The 16,334-nt window shown below is 40.2% G+C and overlaps 1 protein-coding gene across 1 annotated transcript; it reads right to left on the bottom strand.

Moving 5' to 3' along the window:
- Positions 1-2,390: 2,390 nt before the first annotated feature.
- Positions 2,391-10,999, bottom strand: LOC146609952 (gasdermin-E-like). Its single transcript, XM_085346602.1, has 10 exons — positions 10,846-10,999; positions 9,423-9,658; positions 9,119-9,311; positions 8,704-8,881; positions 6,212-6,332; positions 4,157-4,306; positions 3,700-3,821; positions 3,345-3,465; positions 3,158-3,228; positions 2,391-2,618 (listed from the first exon to the last, which is right to left on the bottom strand). Exons 2-10 carry the CDS (start codon positions 9,628-9,630, stop codon positions 2,391-2,393), a joined length of 1,392 nt encoding a protein of 463 aa, XP_085202728.1. The 5' UTR covers positions 9,631-9,658; positions 10,846-10,999.
- Positions 11,000-16,334: the final 5,335 nt, after the last annotated feature.

Genomic DNA, 16,334 nt, shown 5'->3' with positions numbered 1-16,334 from the left:
TAATCACTTCTAAAATGTAAATTACAGCTACAGCATGATGTGTAATAATGTTAAAGTTAAAAGTGATTTAATGTTTGTAAGACCTTAGAATATTTAATCATTATTAAATATTTGCACAAACTCTGACTAAAATCCAAGATACACCTTTCATCACGCCTTTGTGGTTTGGAATCTCAGAGTTGGAGAAACTTTTTGAACCTATGAAAAAAAGCACACTGAAGATGTCAAACACTTTCTTACCTACAGTTTGTAGCTGTCAGTAAATAGTAACCTTAAAAGCTATGGTGGAACTATAAGAAAGTTACGGTGCTTACTGTAATGTAAAAAAAATAAGTAAACACTAATTTAAGATAATTAGAAATGGTGTAAATAATCTGTATCGATACCTCACTGATACACAGCGACTACACCACACTCGTTCTTAATTTCCAAAAATGTAAATGTAAAAGATGATCATTTATAGTTTTCAATACAGAAATCCCCCAATGCACTACTTTCTCTAAACGTGTACAATAAAATGTAGCTTGCATCACATTTATTTTTCTATGGAGGACACAATTCACAGAAAATATAAAAGTTTTATTTTTGCTTTCCGTGTTATCAAAATGATATACTTTGATACAGACAACTACATGCAAAACACTTTCTTTGAAAGCCCAGTAATATAGTCTTTCTTAACAATAAATTAGAAAGTAAGTACCAGTAAGGTCATGAGAAAAGGAATGTCATAAAAACATATAGTTCATATATGAAAACACACGATCTTCTTAATAAAAGCTCTACTTTTTAAAAATGTCAATACTGTATTTTATAGTGTAGCTTGTTTTAACAAAGTCTGGTCTTCAAGAGAATATTAAAAATAAAGCTTTCTTTAAGTAAAAAAAAAAGTTTAATGCTATTTTGATTATTAAGATGAGCAGCAATACAATGCCGTACCATTTAAAATTAAAAATCCTTGCATGAATTGGCATGTAGCATGTTTTTCACCACATAGATATGGAAAGGCTAGTTGTTTTACATACCATAGGCATGGAACAAACTTCAATTTTTTTATGTTAATTGAAAAGCTTAAAATTGCAGAAGTGTAGAGCTGCCAGCCAGGCAAAAGAAAAACAGAGCTATGTTACGTTATGACATGAAAAATCTAAAAATATACTTTTGTTTGTTACATATATTTTAATGTTAGTACAATATCCTTTTTTACGTTTGAATAACATAATATCACGTTATTACAATATACATAATTATCACGTTTGTACAATATAATATTTATATTGTACGAACGTAAACGGTTTTTTGTTATAACGTGATAATTATGTTTATTGTAATAACATGATATTATGTTGTTCAAATGTGAAAGATATATTGTACAAACATATAAAGTATATTGTTAGATCAATAAACGTTTCACGTTATAATGTGATATAGCTCTATTTTTCTTTTCCCTGGGTGGCAGCTCAACGCTTCTGTATAAAATCATCAACATGTAAACATTTCTTGAGCTGAGAAATTTGAACTACCTTTAGCTTAATCGCCTTTCAAGTGATCCCTGGTTAGTAAATTTTCTAAACGATGAGATTTACTAAAAAATTTAAAAAAAACTGTGTACCAAAAACTAGCAGATAAGAACGTCTGGATTGAACTTGTAGGACAGATTACTGTAAGGCAGTTGTCTCGAACTCAAGTCCTCCAGGGCCGCTGTCCTGAAATGTTTCCATGTGTCCCTGTTGCAACACACATGAATACATCATTAGCAAGACTCTATAGAAACAATTCAGCCATGTGATTCATGTTACAGTAGCTCATGAGTGAATGAACCTGGTGCAATAAAAGTACTTTTAGAAGTACATTTTTCCAAACACTTATACTTGAGTAGGGTTATGGGTTGCCACTTCAGCATGCAATCAAGTTCTATACTCTTGCTAATGACCTACTAATTTTATTCGGGTGTGTTGCAACAGGGACACATGTAAAAGTTTCAGGACACCAGCCCTCAAGGACTGGAGTTCGAGACCCCTGCTAAGGTGTCTAATCAAACTCTGTGAAAAGTAAGAAAATGAAACAATATATCATATCAGGGCTTCCCCACAATATATCAAATCCTCCTTCAATTAATCACTATCTATCAATATATATTTCTTTTTTTCAAAATACATGTTATACAATGTTTGTTTTAGATAATAAAAACATATTTATGAAAAAAAAAATTTCCCCTGCTCTGTAATAAATCTAAAGCAATGTTTTAAAAGTAATAATGATAATAATATGAAAAAGTCTTGTAACAAACGATAGCAAGCTTACATGTAATAAGATTTTAAAATAAAAAAAGAAATGGTGCAAATACAATCAATAAAAAAGGAGAGGGAGTGCACACTCAGGCACTACAACTATTAAAGTGCATTGCAGAGCAAACACAATCCATGGATGCTGAGGAAGAGGACCACTGGTAGGACTCCTGCATTATCTCTGGTTTCCATCCACAGGAGGTCAGCGTCTCTTCTTAGCATCACACTGGCAGAGGAAAGTAACTGCTCTGCCAGCTGAAAGGCCTGGTTATCCTGCAGCAGGGCAGGAAGAGACTGAATGTTGAGAACATCGCTGCTCTTTAGCTTGCACACCTGGGGAGATAGGTATGTGGATCAGTGGACAAGTTTTTTGTTGCAAAATGTTGGTTTACAGATTCGAATTCTACTTTCCTCAAAGAACTAAAATAAAGAAAGATGAAATGGTTTAATAAATACTATAAATTTATGTCATAACATTAGATATAGAGCTAAAACCTCATAATTGGTTGTAGTTAGCTTAGCATAGCTAGCCTGGTTAAAGCAGCCACCAGAAAGTCACAAGGAATTTTGGGGGGTAAAAAATACATAAAGTAGAAATATTATTATTAATTGAACTTTAGAAGGTCAGATAGGTGTGTATTTTGACACCTCTGGAACAGAGATAGGCTAGCTAGTTCCCCGTTTATACTAAGCTAAACAGGTGCTTGTCATGTTTAGAGATGTAAAATTTATTTTTAATACATAGTTTTCTTTTGTGTGTGAGTGTGTTCTACGTAAATATTGAATTATTGAAATAACTCAACCACCAATGTACTAATCATGGTACCAATCATTACCAACAATGTGTACTAAACTGAAACAAGTTAGCTAACCAGCATGTTGAAAGCCTGCAGAAAGTCAGGAGCGCTCTTGCTCAGAAGTTCCAGAGTTTCTTTGGGCAACTCTATAAAAACATTAAACAGAACACATGATGAGGTTAAACCCACTAAAAAAAAAAAAAAAAAATCTGCAGCACTGCTTTGTATGCTGAGCTTTTTTTTGTCTGTAACTTCCTCTTACCTTCCATGGCACTGACCAACAGGTGCGCTGCATTTAGGGTGCTTTCAGTGGGACTCTCTGCACTGGGCTGCTCTTCTTTTGGGGTCCCATTGTGTATTTCATTGCTACACAAATCTTCAAGCTGACATAGAAAAAGGGCTTCAGATTAGAAGGAAAAATAAACATTTTGGGATGCTGTGGTTACACATTTATTCACACAACCGCAAGACAGACTATTTTAGCCGACTGGCTAGTGGTCACCACGAAGATAAGATAAGATAAGATAAGATAAGATAAGATAAGATAAGATAACCTTTATTAGTCCCACACGTGGGAAATTTGTTTTGGTCTACAGGGCATTACCAGTTTCACTCACCACAAGCTGCAGATATGACAGAGCAGCACTGTCATTCAGAGTTTCTTGGAGCTTCTTGAATAAAGCCCATTGGGTCGGCTGGGGGAGCTTTGCCAGAGGAGAAAGGACTTTTTCCTGCGATTCTGCAACAAACCAGAAGATACTGTTTGTTTATTATCGATTATTATAACCATGTGACTGCTGTTCTTTCATATTGTCATAATCATTTTTTTAGGTATTACAGCTAGTTTTAGTGGCAGTGTTTACTACTGAGGAAAGTCAGCTCAGCTATAATGTTTGAGAATAAACCACAAAATGCAACGGCATAGGCAACGTTTCAGTGAGACGGATAAAATAACAGTTGTATTTGGGACAAAAAGGAACCTTCCTCGGTTTGCCATAAGTCTACTGTGTTTCATTTGTTATATTTTTTTCCATCAACAAGTAATTGTGTGAATGTATGAATGAAGGGACAAACCATTATGAAGTGCAATAAGGGGGGCTTTCTGTGGAACCTTCTGCTCGTTGCACTTTCCATCCACTGTGTCGAAGCAATCATCAGAAGGCCAGGACCTCGAGATGGAGTCTGACTCAAAGCCTCCAATTGCACCAGGTTGTAGACATATGTCTGAAAAATACAGAAAACATCATAAACACATGGGCAAACACATATCACACACAAATGTTATCTGATTATTGAGTGTGTAAACAGAAGAACTTACTGTTGCTATTCTATCCTCTAACCATGTTTGGCTATCTATCACTAACACTTCTATTCCCAACATTTTATTTTCCCTTTCAAAGCATCTAAGTCAAGAAGAATAACTGCTCTTTATAGTGCGGCTTCCATGTATGGGTGTAATATAGTGTGTCCTATCTGATACACACATACACACACACATAGCAGCAGCAAAATGGCTGGACAGGAGATGGTAAACTGAGATAAAACTAGAAAAATTTACATTTCCTGCGAAAATGCTGTGTGGATGCCTTAACGCTGAAGTTGTCTGCTGAAAAAGCTGAAAAAGTTGAAAACTTGCAAAAAGTTATATGGCGGTGAAGAAACTGAAAATTCTGCTGAAAACAGGTGAAGAAGCAGAAAATTTTTGCTGAAAAGTGGTGAAAAGCCAAAAATTCTACTGAAAGGGGTAAAGACGGAGAAATTTTTGCTGGCCCTCCTGGTCTCAAGGCGGCTACTCATCTCACTGAGCCAAACTTATTCTCACAAAGAAGAGGTGGAGAGCCTGACAAATCTGCTGAAATGAGCAGGAGCTGCTGAGAATTGTGCTGATAAGAGGTGAAAAGGCTGAAAACTTTGCAGAAGAGGTGAATAAGCAGAATTTGGGCTGAAAAGAGGTTAATGAGCAGAATTTCTGCTGAAAAAAGTTTTTTTCTGAAAACAGTAGAAAAAACTGAAAAATTTGCTGAAAAGGGGTGAAAAGGCTGAAATTTGTGTTGAAAAGAGTTAAAAAAGTTTAACTGTTAACTTAAAGAAATGTTACCATAAGCGGGATTTGAACCCGGGCCTCCCAGTCTGAGAACGGCATCTCATCTCACTGAGCTAAAACACAGGTCAACCTGGCGAGGAAAATCAGTGACCCCACTGACAATGTGGAAGAAATGGGCAAAAAATATTGCAAAAAAATTTTTCAATATCTCAAAAGTATAGAAGTTATGAGCACCAAAAGTCATAGGACCCATTAGCAGAAACAGCAGAATTTTTAAAAGTTTGAACAGTGAAAATTGGCTGAAAACTGAGGGAGTAGTTAAGTGCCAAAAAACGTACGGAAGCAACTAGATTATAGTGGAATAAAGAATAAAGAGAAACAGGAACTCAATAGTGTGGATGCCTTTGAGGCATCCACACAATAAAAGATTACCCTCTTCATAAGTAGATGGCAGCTACACGTGTTACTATAATTACAACAACACCTGACGAGCATGTACACCCTCATTAACCTCTCCTGTCTCTAACAGCAGTACAATACCTGTAAGCGAGCATTTCATCCGTGGCAGGGGAAATGGCCAGAGGACAAAAAGACTGATAAGACTGTTGATTGAATACAACCTGCATCATTGCTTCATTGTTGTAAATACTACCGCTGCCATCTTGGAGGCTGCTGTAGGATAGTTGTCGGAAGCTCACCTGGGCATTCCAGGCAATATAAGCTAGCCCCAAGAGGAAACTAAAAAAATGAAGCCAACATGGAGTCCCAGTTTCTAAAGTTGCACTTGAGGCTAGTTCCAAACATGAGTCAATCCCTATAGACTGCCATTATAATCACACAAATATCAGCAGGGTAACTTCAGGCCATTGAAGCAAACACCTATGTGTGTTTAATCAAAGCAGAGACCGTAGAAAAGCTATGATATCCATTTAAAACCTTTGCCACACACAGCAGCAGTTTTTCAGTGATTTGGTTGTATGCTTGGTAAGTGAGATCACACCAGAATGTTAAAGTGATATTGTCATTCTCACGTTCATAACCACACATGTGGTTTACCACACACACTCTCACTCACACACACTCACAGTATTGTCCGTCTTTTTTAACCTCCAGTTCCAGGATGCTGTACGCGATGACTGTACCAGAGGGGATCTCCACAGAAACATCGCTGTCTATCTCAATGCTGTTGCTGTCCTTCACACACACCTGGGAGCACACATATACAGGGAGTGCAGAATTATTAGGCAAGTTGTATTTTTGAGGAATAATGTTATTATTGAACAACAACCATGTTCTCAATGAACCCAAAAAACTCATTAATATCTGTGTGTGCAGGTGACTATTACTGTGCATAATTATTAGGCAACTTAACAAAAAACAAATATATACCCATCCATCCATCCATTCGCTTCCGCTTATCCTTTTCAGGGTCGCGGGGGGCGCTGGAGCCTATCCCAGCTGTCATAGGGCGAAAGGCGGGGTACACCCTGGACAGGTCGCCAGTCTGTTGCAGGGCTCAAATATATACCCATTTCAATTATTTATTTTTACCAGTGAAACCAATATAACATCTCCACATTCACAAATATACATTTCTTTTTCTTTTTTTTTTTCTTTTTTTTTTAAAAGAATCACGGTGTTGCAATGGCCCAGTCAAAGTCCGGACCTTAACCGGATTGAAATGCTGTGGTGGGACTTCAAAAGAGCTGTGCAAAATGAAATGAAGCAATGTTGTAGGCCAGAATTCCTTCACAGAAACATGAGCAACTGGTAACGTGTCTCACGGTGTTGTGGAGACAACTTGATAACTTGTGATATACAAGCTATTAAATCATGCAAAATATGCAGTTTTTTACAGACAAGAAGGAGAACAAGAAAAACAATGGTCTACTATCTGTAAGAGGTTATATAATTCCTTTAAATATTTAATATTTTAGACATAAATTTCCAAAAGCAATTATTATTTTACAATAAGAGGAAGAAGTGAAGCAATGCAAGGCAGTGATACTGACTAAACTCCAGTTGCTTCTCCTGAACACAGATTACGAGATATTTGTCGAGTTATGACATTAATGTTTGCACAGCATTTACCACTCAGAGGGCAATATACATTTCTGACATTCAAAAACAAAACAAAAACAAATCAGCGACCAATATAGCCACCTTCCTTTGCAAGGACACTCAAAAGCCTGCCATCCATGGATTCTGTCAGTGTTTTGATCTGTTCACCATCAACATTGCGTGCAGCAGCAACCACAGCCTCCCAGACACTGTTCAGAGAGGTGTACTGTTTTCCCTCCTTGTAAATCTCACATTTGATGATGGACCACAGGTTCTCGATGGGGTTCAGATCAGGTGAACAAGGAGGCCATGTCATTAGTTTTTCTTCTTTTATACCCTTTCTTGCCAGCCACGCTGTGGAGTACTTGGACGCGTGTGATGGAGCATTGTCCTGCATGAAAATCATGTTTTTCTTGAAGGATGCAGACTTCTTCCTGTACCACTGCTTGAAGAAGGAGTCTTCCAGAAACTGGCAGTAGGACTGGGAGTTGAGCTTGACTTCATCCTCAACCTGAAAAGGCCCCACAAGCTCATCTTTGATGATACCAGCCCAAACCAGTACTCCACCTCCACCTTGCTGGCGTCTGAGTCGGACTGGAGCTCTCTGCCCTTTACCAATCCAGCCACGGGCCCATCCATCTGGCCCATCAAGACTCACTCTCATTTCATCAGTCCATAAAACCTTAGAAAAACCAGTCTTGAGATATTTCTTGGCCCAGTCTTGACGTTTCAGCTTGTGTGTCTTGTTCAGTGGTGGTCGTCTTTCAGCCTTTCTTACCTTGGCCATGTCTCTGAGTATTGCACACCTTGTGCTTTTGGGCACTCCAGTGATGTTGCAGCTCTGAAATATGGCCAAACTGGTGGCAAGTGGCATCTTGGCAGCTGCACGCTTGACTTTTCTCAGTTCATGGGCAGTTATTTTGCGCCTTGGATTTTCCACACGCTTCTTGCGACCCTGTTGACTATTTTGAATGAAACGCTTGATTGTTCGATGATCACGCTTCAGAAGCTTTGCAATTTTGAGACTGCTGCATCCCTCTGCAAGATATCTCACTATTTTTGACTTTTCTGAGCCTGTCAAGTCCTTCTTTTGACCCATTTTGCCAAAGGAAAGGGAGTTGCCTAATAATTATGCACACCTGATATAGGGTGTTGATGTCATTAGACCACACCCCTTCTCATTACAGAGATGCACATCACCTAATATGCTTAATTGGTAGTAGGCTTTCGAGCCTATACAGCTTGGAGTAAGACAACATGCATGAAGAGGATGATGTGGACAAAATACTCATTTGCCTAAGAATTCTGCACTCCCTGTACACACACATATAGGATTGATTAGAGGAAGGCTGACTGATTTCTTTTTTTCTTATATTTTGGGGGGTGCATAAACAGAATTTCACAAATTTATGGCGATCAAACTACAAAATAAGACATATGCTGATAATAATTTACCTGATAGAATTATTGAAAACTCTCATGGCATCATGACTAAAAAAGCTTTTAAGAGGCCTACCTTAACCGAACTCCCCAGCATGCCAACCAGCCCGAGCACCCCTTGAAAGGTGCACTCTTCCACTTTTGTCTGGGTGATGGAACAGGGGCTGGTGGTGAAGATCCTCTCCTTCACTAGCCCCACCACCTCAGCCCGCTTCTCTATCTGCCTCACCAGCACGTGCTGCATGTCCACCGACCTGATATGAAGAGAAGCTGGTGTTAATGGTTTGAGACAGACTGATTGACAAATGGAAAATGACACCACGCCGCTGTGGTCTGAGGTGTTTAGCATGTGATGCCTGAAGTCCACATTTATAAGGAGTTCATTACATCACCATTGATGACCTCATCTCCTTAATCTTTGATTACAACCTGTATATGTGAAAGCAGTTTTTAAAAATAAAATAAAAAGCTTTTAAAATATTACATCATACCTGTTGTCCGAGTCAAGTAATAGCTTCTTCACATTCACCTCCTCTTTCTTCAGCTGGCCAAAACATGACTGGAGCTTGGTAGTGCCACGCCCCTCCAGTCTGATACTTGCAGAGCCGGCTTCGGGGCCCAGATCACTAGCAAGTTTAGCTCCATATGTCCCCTTGTAGGTCAAGAATTCTGACTCTGACACTCCTGCAAAAACACAAGGTGTTACCCCGATATCAGCTTTGTTGAAATTTGTCTGGGAACTCACATGCACTACATTTTTCCTGTAACAACTTAAGTTTGAATCTGCACACCTACCCGGGATGAGCTCCTTGTCACCCAGCAACAAGTCGCCGAGAGTGAAATCTGTTGGTTGGTACCTGGGTCTCTGCCAAAACCAGCGCTTGCGTTTGATCACGAGGGCCATGGGAACCAGTTTGTGAGAGTCATTTACTCGAGAGACGTGGATGAGAAGTCCTTCGGGGTCAATCTCACGGACGAAGTTGGCAGTGGCCTTGGAAAACATGACTCCAGAAGACGAGCACCACAAACAGCTGGAAGAGAAAGAAATTAAAGGTTTCAGCTTGGGCTTAATTTCTCTCCAACAGCAACCCTAATGTGTTTTATTTAAATATCTAAACAACTGTAGGTGATTTCCAGTTGGTATTCTCTCCAGCTCTCTACCCTTGATTGTTTATGAGTGACTGAGAGGCCTGTGTGTGTGTGTGTGGGGGGGGGGGGGGGGGGGGGGGGGGTTAACCCCCAAATAGCAAGAAATCAGTGACTCATCGGACATAGAGGAAGTCCCCTGGATGTTAGGATACAACTTTAACAACAAAAACATGAGTGCACACAGACACCAAGGTCCACTAATACTGCAGTCTCAGTTTTCATTGTTTAAATATTCACAATATTTGGATGTACAATAAAGAGGGGAGGGGAGTTTGGAGGAGAAGGCTGCGCAGCATTAGATGGTAGAGGAATGTTACATAAAAGAAGATGATGGAGCTCAGGCTTTTGAAAACTATCCTCATGAATAAAATGTAAGAATGTTCAACTTCGCCGTTGAAGATTAAGGCAAACTAACCATGACTTGACATAGATTCACTGTGTTGAGTCACTTGGGTTAAATTATTAAGCAGCTGCCGTAATGTCACCTGGGACTGTCCTTTAACCCCAAACTCGCACTGTAAAAGCTCACATTCTGAATATTTCATGTTTCTTTTGTTTAGTGTGTTCTGAACCAAGGAAACAAGGGGCATAAAAGGAATAACTGTCACATGCAGTAGATAGATAGATAGATAGATAGATAGATAGATAGATAGATAGATAGATAGATAGATAGATAGATAGATTTTCTATAGTAATGTAATGTGTCGATGAGCATAATCAGACGCTTTAGGTTGCTAAAGTTGGACTCTGACAGTCCTGTTTTCGGCTCAGGCTCCACGACCACCCCCATACACACGTGTGCCAGCCCATTTCCCGGCAGCCCACTTTTTCCAGTTCAAGCTTTCAAGCTACAGTAGCTGGGGCCGCGCACGAGCTGGCGTAATGAGTGAGGTCAATTGCGCACGAGCCTCAAGACGCATGACTTGGATGAATTTAAAGGGAGCCGGAGACTCAAAAATACTTTGACCGCAAAATAACAACACAGGTTGGGACAGTGAAACCATTCTTAGTCTCGTCATCGCACAGAAACACAGACTGACACGCAGTAGCCAATAAATAAAGTTTTTACCTTTCTCAGAGTTGACAGTCAGTAACGAAATGTGACCGATGATGACGTAAAAAATAAAATCCAAAAGTAGTCCTTTGGCTTTCTAAGTGAAAGTTCACACACAGCTATTTGAGCAAATGACGAAACTGTGAAGCAAATCCCCGAAAGACAGCACTGTCCGGGAGAAGCTACAGGCGAGTGCTGAGAGGACTGTATAGCCAACCCTAACCCTAACAGAAGACCGCCTCCTGGAGTTAATTCTGATCATATGAGCACACTGGGACGTGTATCTGTGTGTGTATCTGTGTGTCCGTTTCGGGACATGAGCAGATTTGCCTGTTTGAACTTATTAATATTATTCATTCATATGTGATGAGTAATCTTTAAAACGGATGTCTTTTTCAGCAAAAGTTCATTCAGCAGCCAAACCACATCTTGCCTCACAACACAACCATTGAGGTGGTCAAGCAATTTTAAGTCTTTATTTATTTATTTAAAATGAGCTAGAACATTAAGCTCAAAAAGATAATTTAAAAAAATAATAAATGAACTCATATTTAAAGGATACGAGAAAGTTTCGTGTATTTAGTCTCTGTGTTTTCATTCAGGTCGTCTGTTTTCCTCCCTCTAAGTAACTTCAGGTTTAAAGTCTTTCATGAGTCTGTTCAGGTCATGTTCATTTTTCGTGTTTTCTCTTCATAGTTCCTCGCATGTACCTCTTCAGAATCATGTTCACTTTTGTCATAGTCATCACAGTTTATGTTTTCCCAGTTTAGGTTTTAGTTTTAGTTCTCACCCCCTGTTCACCTTGCTTTGTTTTTGTATTCATGTTTTTTCAGCCTAATAAACGGCTCGCCTTTTGTTTAAAGTCAGTTCTGTCTCCTTTTGGGTGTGCATTTGGGCCCTCCATCTCACTCCAACACAGTCTACTTCCGCGGACCGTGACATATGGTACTATAACAGGCTCTGTGATCAGGAGGTTTAAAGTTCATAAAAGTAATTTTCATGTTCATTAGTGAAAATGTAGATGCATGAAAGTAGTTTAACCTTTAGTGCCTCTACAATTTCTTAATAATATTGGGGGAAATTATTTTTTTAAAAAGAAGAAGAAACCACAGGGAGGAAAAACAGCTTAGTAAAAAACAGGAGGTGAAACACAAATATACCTGTTCACAAAAAGATGATGGTGATTGTTTTTGATTCATATTTAAAAATCATCAATGGTGATTTTTTAAATTTTGGATATTTGTTTATAAACAGAACATTAAAAAAAGCATAAAGAAAAAGAAAATATGTTCTGGTGCTAAATTTATGATACTGAACTCATCTGTGAAATCTTCCTTTAATTGTAGATGTTATGAAATTTCATATTTTACAGTGGAAAGTTTTAAACAACAGACATCATTGTAATATTACATGCATTATTTTTGTATTGCAAATGTTCTGAAATTATCTATTTGATTATGGAGTGACGATGTAATTGGATTTTTGCCACCGACTTTGATTACAAATATTACTAAATGTAAGTTGGGTCCTGACTGTAAAAACCAACACATTTTCAAATGGCAAACGGCACAACAGTCTGGTCTGCCATTTTTACTATTTAAATTCTGTCTTTTACATCTTAAGTTTCAGTTCCTTTAAGAGTTCAGGGTTGGGTCATTCTGACCTCCAGCGATCCCTTTAGTTGGCACAGGAGTGTAACTAATAAAGGTCCTCTTTTCTCTAAGTCAGAATAACTGATGATTGAGGCAACAGGATGCCTGCTTGTCACCATGTCCCACTTCTTTTTTCACACATTTTCATTTTTCTTCCAAGTGTCCAAGAAAGTAAGATTAATAACCTGACTTTGCCTCCATTAACAGTACTCGCAGCACGCATTGACTATACTGCACAGAAATCAGAATATATTTGATCAATCTGAGACTATTAAAGCAAACTGCAATGACGCACACATGGACACACTATTTTTTATTAGGTACACCTTTCCAGTACCAGGTTGGACCTCATTTAGCCTTAAGAGCTGCTTTCATTCTCTGGTAGTACGGATTCAACAAGCTGCTGGAAACATTCCTCAGAGATTTTGGCCCATATTGACATAACAGCATCACACAGTTGCTGCACAGGTGCTCTGTTGGATTGGGATCTGATAACTGTGGAGGTCATTTGAGTAGAGTGAATTCATTCCAGTATTTAAGGAACCAGTTTGAGATCATTTGAGCTTTGTGACATACAACGTTATCCTGCTGAAAGCAGCTATGAGAAGAAGGGTATACTGGGGTCATAAAGGGATGGACATGGTCTACAACAAAACTCAAGTAGGCTGCGTTTAAACAATGCTCAGTTGGTACACTAAGACCAGCCTGAATCATTCATATTGGCGAGATTGAACCATGCTTTTCTGTTGTTTAAACAAAAGTCTGACCCTACCATCTGCATGCCAAACCAGGCTCATCAGACCAGGCAATGTTTTTCAAATCTTCTGTTTTTAATGAGCATTTGCGAATCGTAGCTTCGGTTTCCTGTTCTTAGTTGACATGAGTGTGACCCGGGGTGGTCTTCTGCTGACACTTTGTGCATTCAGAGATGCTCTTCTGCATGCCTTGGTTGTAACAACTGGTTATTTGAGGTACTGTTGCCTTTAATCTGCTGGAAGCAACCAGGCTCAGACCTTTCTGATGTCTGGCATCAAGAAGGCGTTTTCACCCAGAGCTGCTTCTAAGTGGATATTTGAATGGAAAGAGTTGCTGGCAAGTGATTGGCTGATTAGATATTTGCATAAAGGAGCAGTTGAACAGGTGAATCTTCTAATGTGGCTGAGAGTGTAGTCTTTAATTTGTTAGTGCGTTATCGCAGTGGGAATCTGCTACTGGTCCAGATTCCCACTGCAGTAATTAATATTATGCATCAATGTGTTCTTTGAGTATACCTTTATAATCTGAGCCAATACATCATTTATGTGATTTTTACCAAATATATTTCTGTGCAGGCATTACTCACAGAAATGTTTCAGGTATTTAAGCACAAAAGGAGGTTTATGGTCCCGTGAAATAAAGATATTCTCTTTCTGATTGACAGGCATTCCTTTGAGAAGATCTTGAGAACTAAGAGCAAGTAAAAGTGGAGGTTTTTGGAAAACAGGAGGACATCTGGAGAATATTAAAGTTAGGAAAACTGATAGTAGGAACAAGAAGCATTTTGCAAATAAGAACTGACTATGTGGGAAAGTCATCAGATCTAATGTGAGCTGGGATTCAATGGAAGCTCGCACAACTCTGCAAATGACACGCAGGTCTACATAATGGATGGACAGTGTTTTAAGATAAGATAAGATAAGATAACCTTTATTAGTCCCACACGTGGGAAACTGTTTTGTCACAGCAGGAAGTGGACAGTGCAAAAGTTATATAGCAAAAATTAGAATACAATAAGAATAAAATACTGTACCCAACTGTACAGAATAGAATAAAATAAAATACTATATACAGTAGAATAAATAGAATAAAATATACAACAGGATAAAAATAGAATACAAATGCTTTATACAACTGAGTAAAAATACAACTTTGTCAGAAAAAGAGTGTTGCACTTAGTGTTATTGCACATGTGTGGATGTGTGTGTTTGATCAGTTGGAGTCTTTGCTGTGGAGTCTGACAGCAGTGGGGAGGAAAGAGCTGCGAAATCTCTCCGTCCCACACTGTGGGTGCCGCAGCCTGCCACTGAAGGAGCTGCTCAGTGCTGTCACAGTCTCCTGCATGAGGTGGGAGATGTTGTCCATCAGGGATGACAGCTTAGTTCTCCTGTCACTCACCACCTCCACTGGGTCCAGAGGGCATCCTAGAACAGAGCTGGCCCTTCTAATCAGCCTGTTCAGTCTCTTCCTGTCCCCAGCAGAGCTGTTGCCACCCCAGCAGACCACACCGTAAAAGATAGCTGATGCCACCACAGAGTCATAGAAGGTCTTCAGGAGTGGGCCCTCTACTCCAAACGACCTGAGTCTCCGCAGCAGGTACAGCCTGCTCTGCCCTTTCCTGTAGAGGGCGTCTGAATTATGAGTCCAGTCCAGTTTGTTGTTCAGATGAACACCAAGGTACCTGTAGCTGTCCACAGCCTCAATGTCCATACCTTGGATGTTCAGTGGTTACCAGCTCCTTGGTTTTACTGGTGTTGATCTGGAGGTAGTTCAGCTGGCACCAGTCCACAAAGTCTTGGGTCAGTCCTCTGTACTCCTTGTCGTCCCCATCAGTGATGAGGCCGACTAGTGCAAAGTCATCAGAGAACTTCTGCAGGAAGCACTGGGTGGAGTTGTGGGAGAAGTCTGCAGTGTAGATGGTGAAGAGGAACGGAGCCAGAACCGTTCCCTGTGGGGCCCCCGTACTGCAGACGACCCTGTCCGACACACAGCCCTGAGTTCTCACATACTGTGGTCGATCGGTGAGGTAGTCCAAAATCCAGGTAGGGAAGTGATGGTCCACTCCTGAGTTCTCCAGCTTGTCCTTCAGGACCGAGGGAAGAATGGTGTTGAAGGCACTGGAGAAATCAAAGAACATGATTCTCATAGTGCTCCCAGCGGTCTCCAGGTAAGTGAGGGAACGGTGTAGGTGGTAATTGACGGCATCATCCCCTCCAATGCCAGGCTGGTAGGCAAACTGAAGTGGGTCCAGTGATGAGCTCAGCAGGTGCTGAAGCTGAGCCAGGACCAGCCGCTCCAGGGTCTTCATCAGGTGGGATGTCAGAGCCACCGGCCTGTAGCTGTTGAGGTCCTTGGGGTGTGAAGTCTTTGGCACTGGTACAACACAGGAGGTTTTCCAGAGCTGTGGGACTCTCCCCAGCCTCAGGCTCAGGTTGAAGAGGTGCTCCATCACCCCACACAGTTGGTCCGCGCAGGACCTGACGACCCTTGAGCTGATGCCATCTGGGCCCGCTGCCTTCTTGGCTTTAATCCTCCTCAGTTCCCTCCTAACCTGGGTGGTTGAGAGATACAGGCTGGAGCCTTGTGTTGAGTGTGTATTGGCTGCTGTTATTGGGGGTGGGGAGGAGTGAGCAGGGTGAGTAAAGGTGTGAAGTGTCTGAGGTGTCAGAGGTGGAACAGCAGCAGTGGGGGTGGGTGAGTCTGCAGCTGATGTTGAAGACTGCCTCATGGATGAATCAAATCTGTTGAAGAAATGATTCAGTTCATTTGCCCACCTCACATCCCTCCCAGGCAGAGAGTTCTGATGTTTGTGGCCCGAGATGGTTCTGAGGCCTCTCCAGACTTCACCAACGTTGTTTTGCTGAAGCTGCTTCTCCATCTTCTGCCTGTAGCTGTCCTTCCCATTCCTTATCAGTCCCCTCAGCTGGAATAAAAAAAAATGGGAGTGCAGTACTTCCGAGCATGTCAAATTATTTTATCAAAGGACATAACTGAACCTTATTGTCTGCTTTATCTGCTGACTGCTAAATCACACATAATTATACTTAGTACAAAAACGAAGTAACTTTATGTTTATCTTTTATTTTAATAAATGTA

Source organism: Diplotaxodon limnothrissa, linkage group LG22 (genome assembly GCF_057381915.1).
Source record: "Diplotaxodon limnothrissa isolate DT_005_m linkage group LG22, D_limnothrissa_male_GT1.1, whole genome shotgun sequence".
In the NCBI taxonomy this organism is placed as follows: Eukaryota; Metazoa; Chordata; class Actinopteri; order Cichliformes; family Cichlidae; genus Diplotaxodon; species Diplotaxodon limnothrissa.
This window is presented reverse-complemented; position numbering and strand designations above follow the sequence as displayed.

Coding starts and splice junctions, on each gene's coding strand:
- LOC146609952 (XM_085346602.1), bottom strand. CDS start 9,630: ATGTTTTCCAAGGCCACTGCCAACTTCGTCCGTGAGATTGACCCCGAA. Junction 4,307..6,211: donor TAAAAAAGACGGACAATACT/GTGAGTGTGTGT, acceptor TGTATTTTTCAG/ACATATGTCTACAACCTGGT. Junction 2,619..3,157: donor TGCAGGCTTTCAACATGCTG/GTTAGCTAACTT, acceptor CTATCTCCCCAG/GTGTGCAAGCTAAAGAGCAG.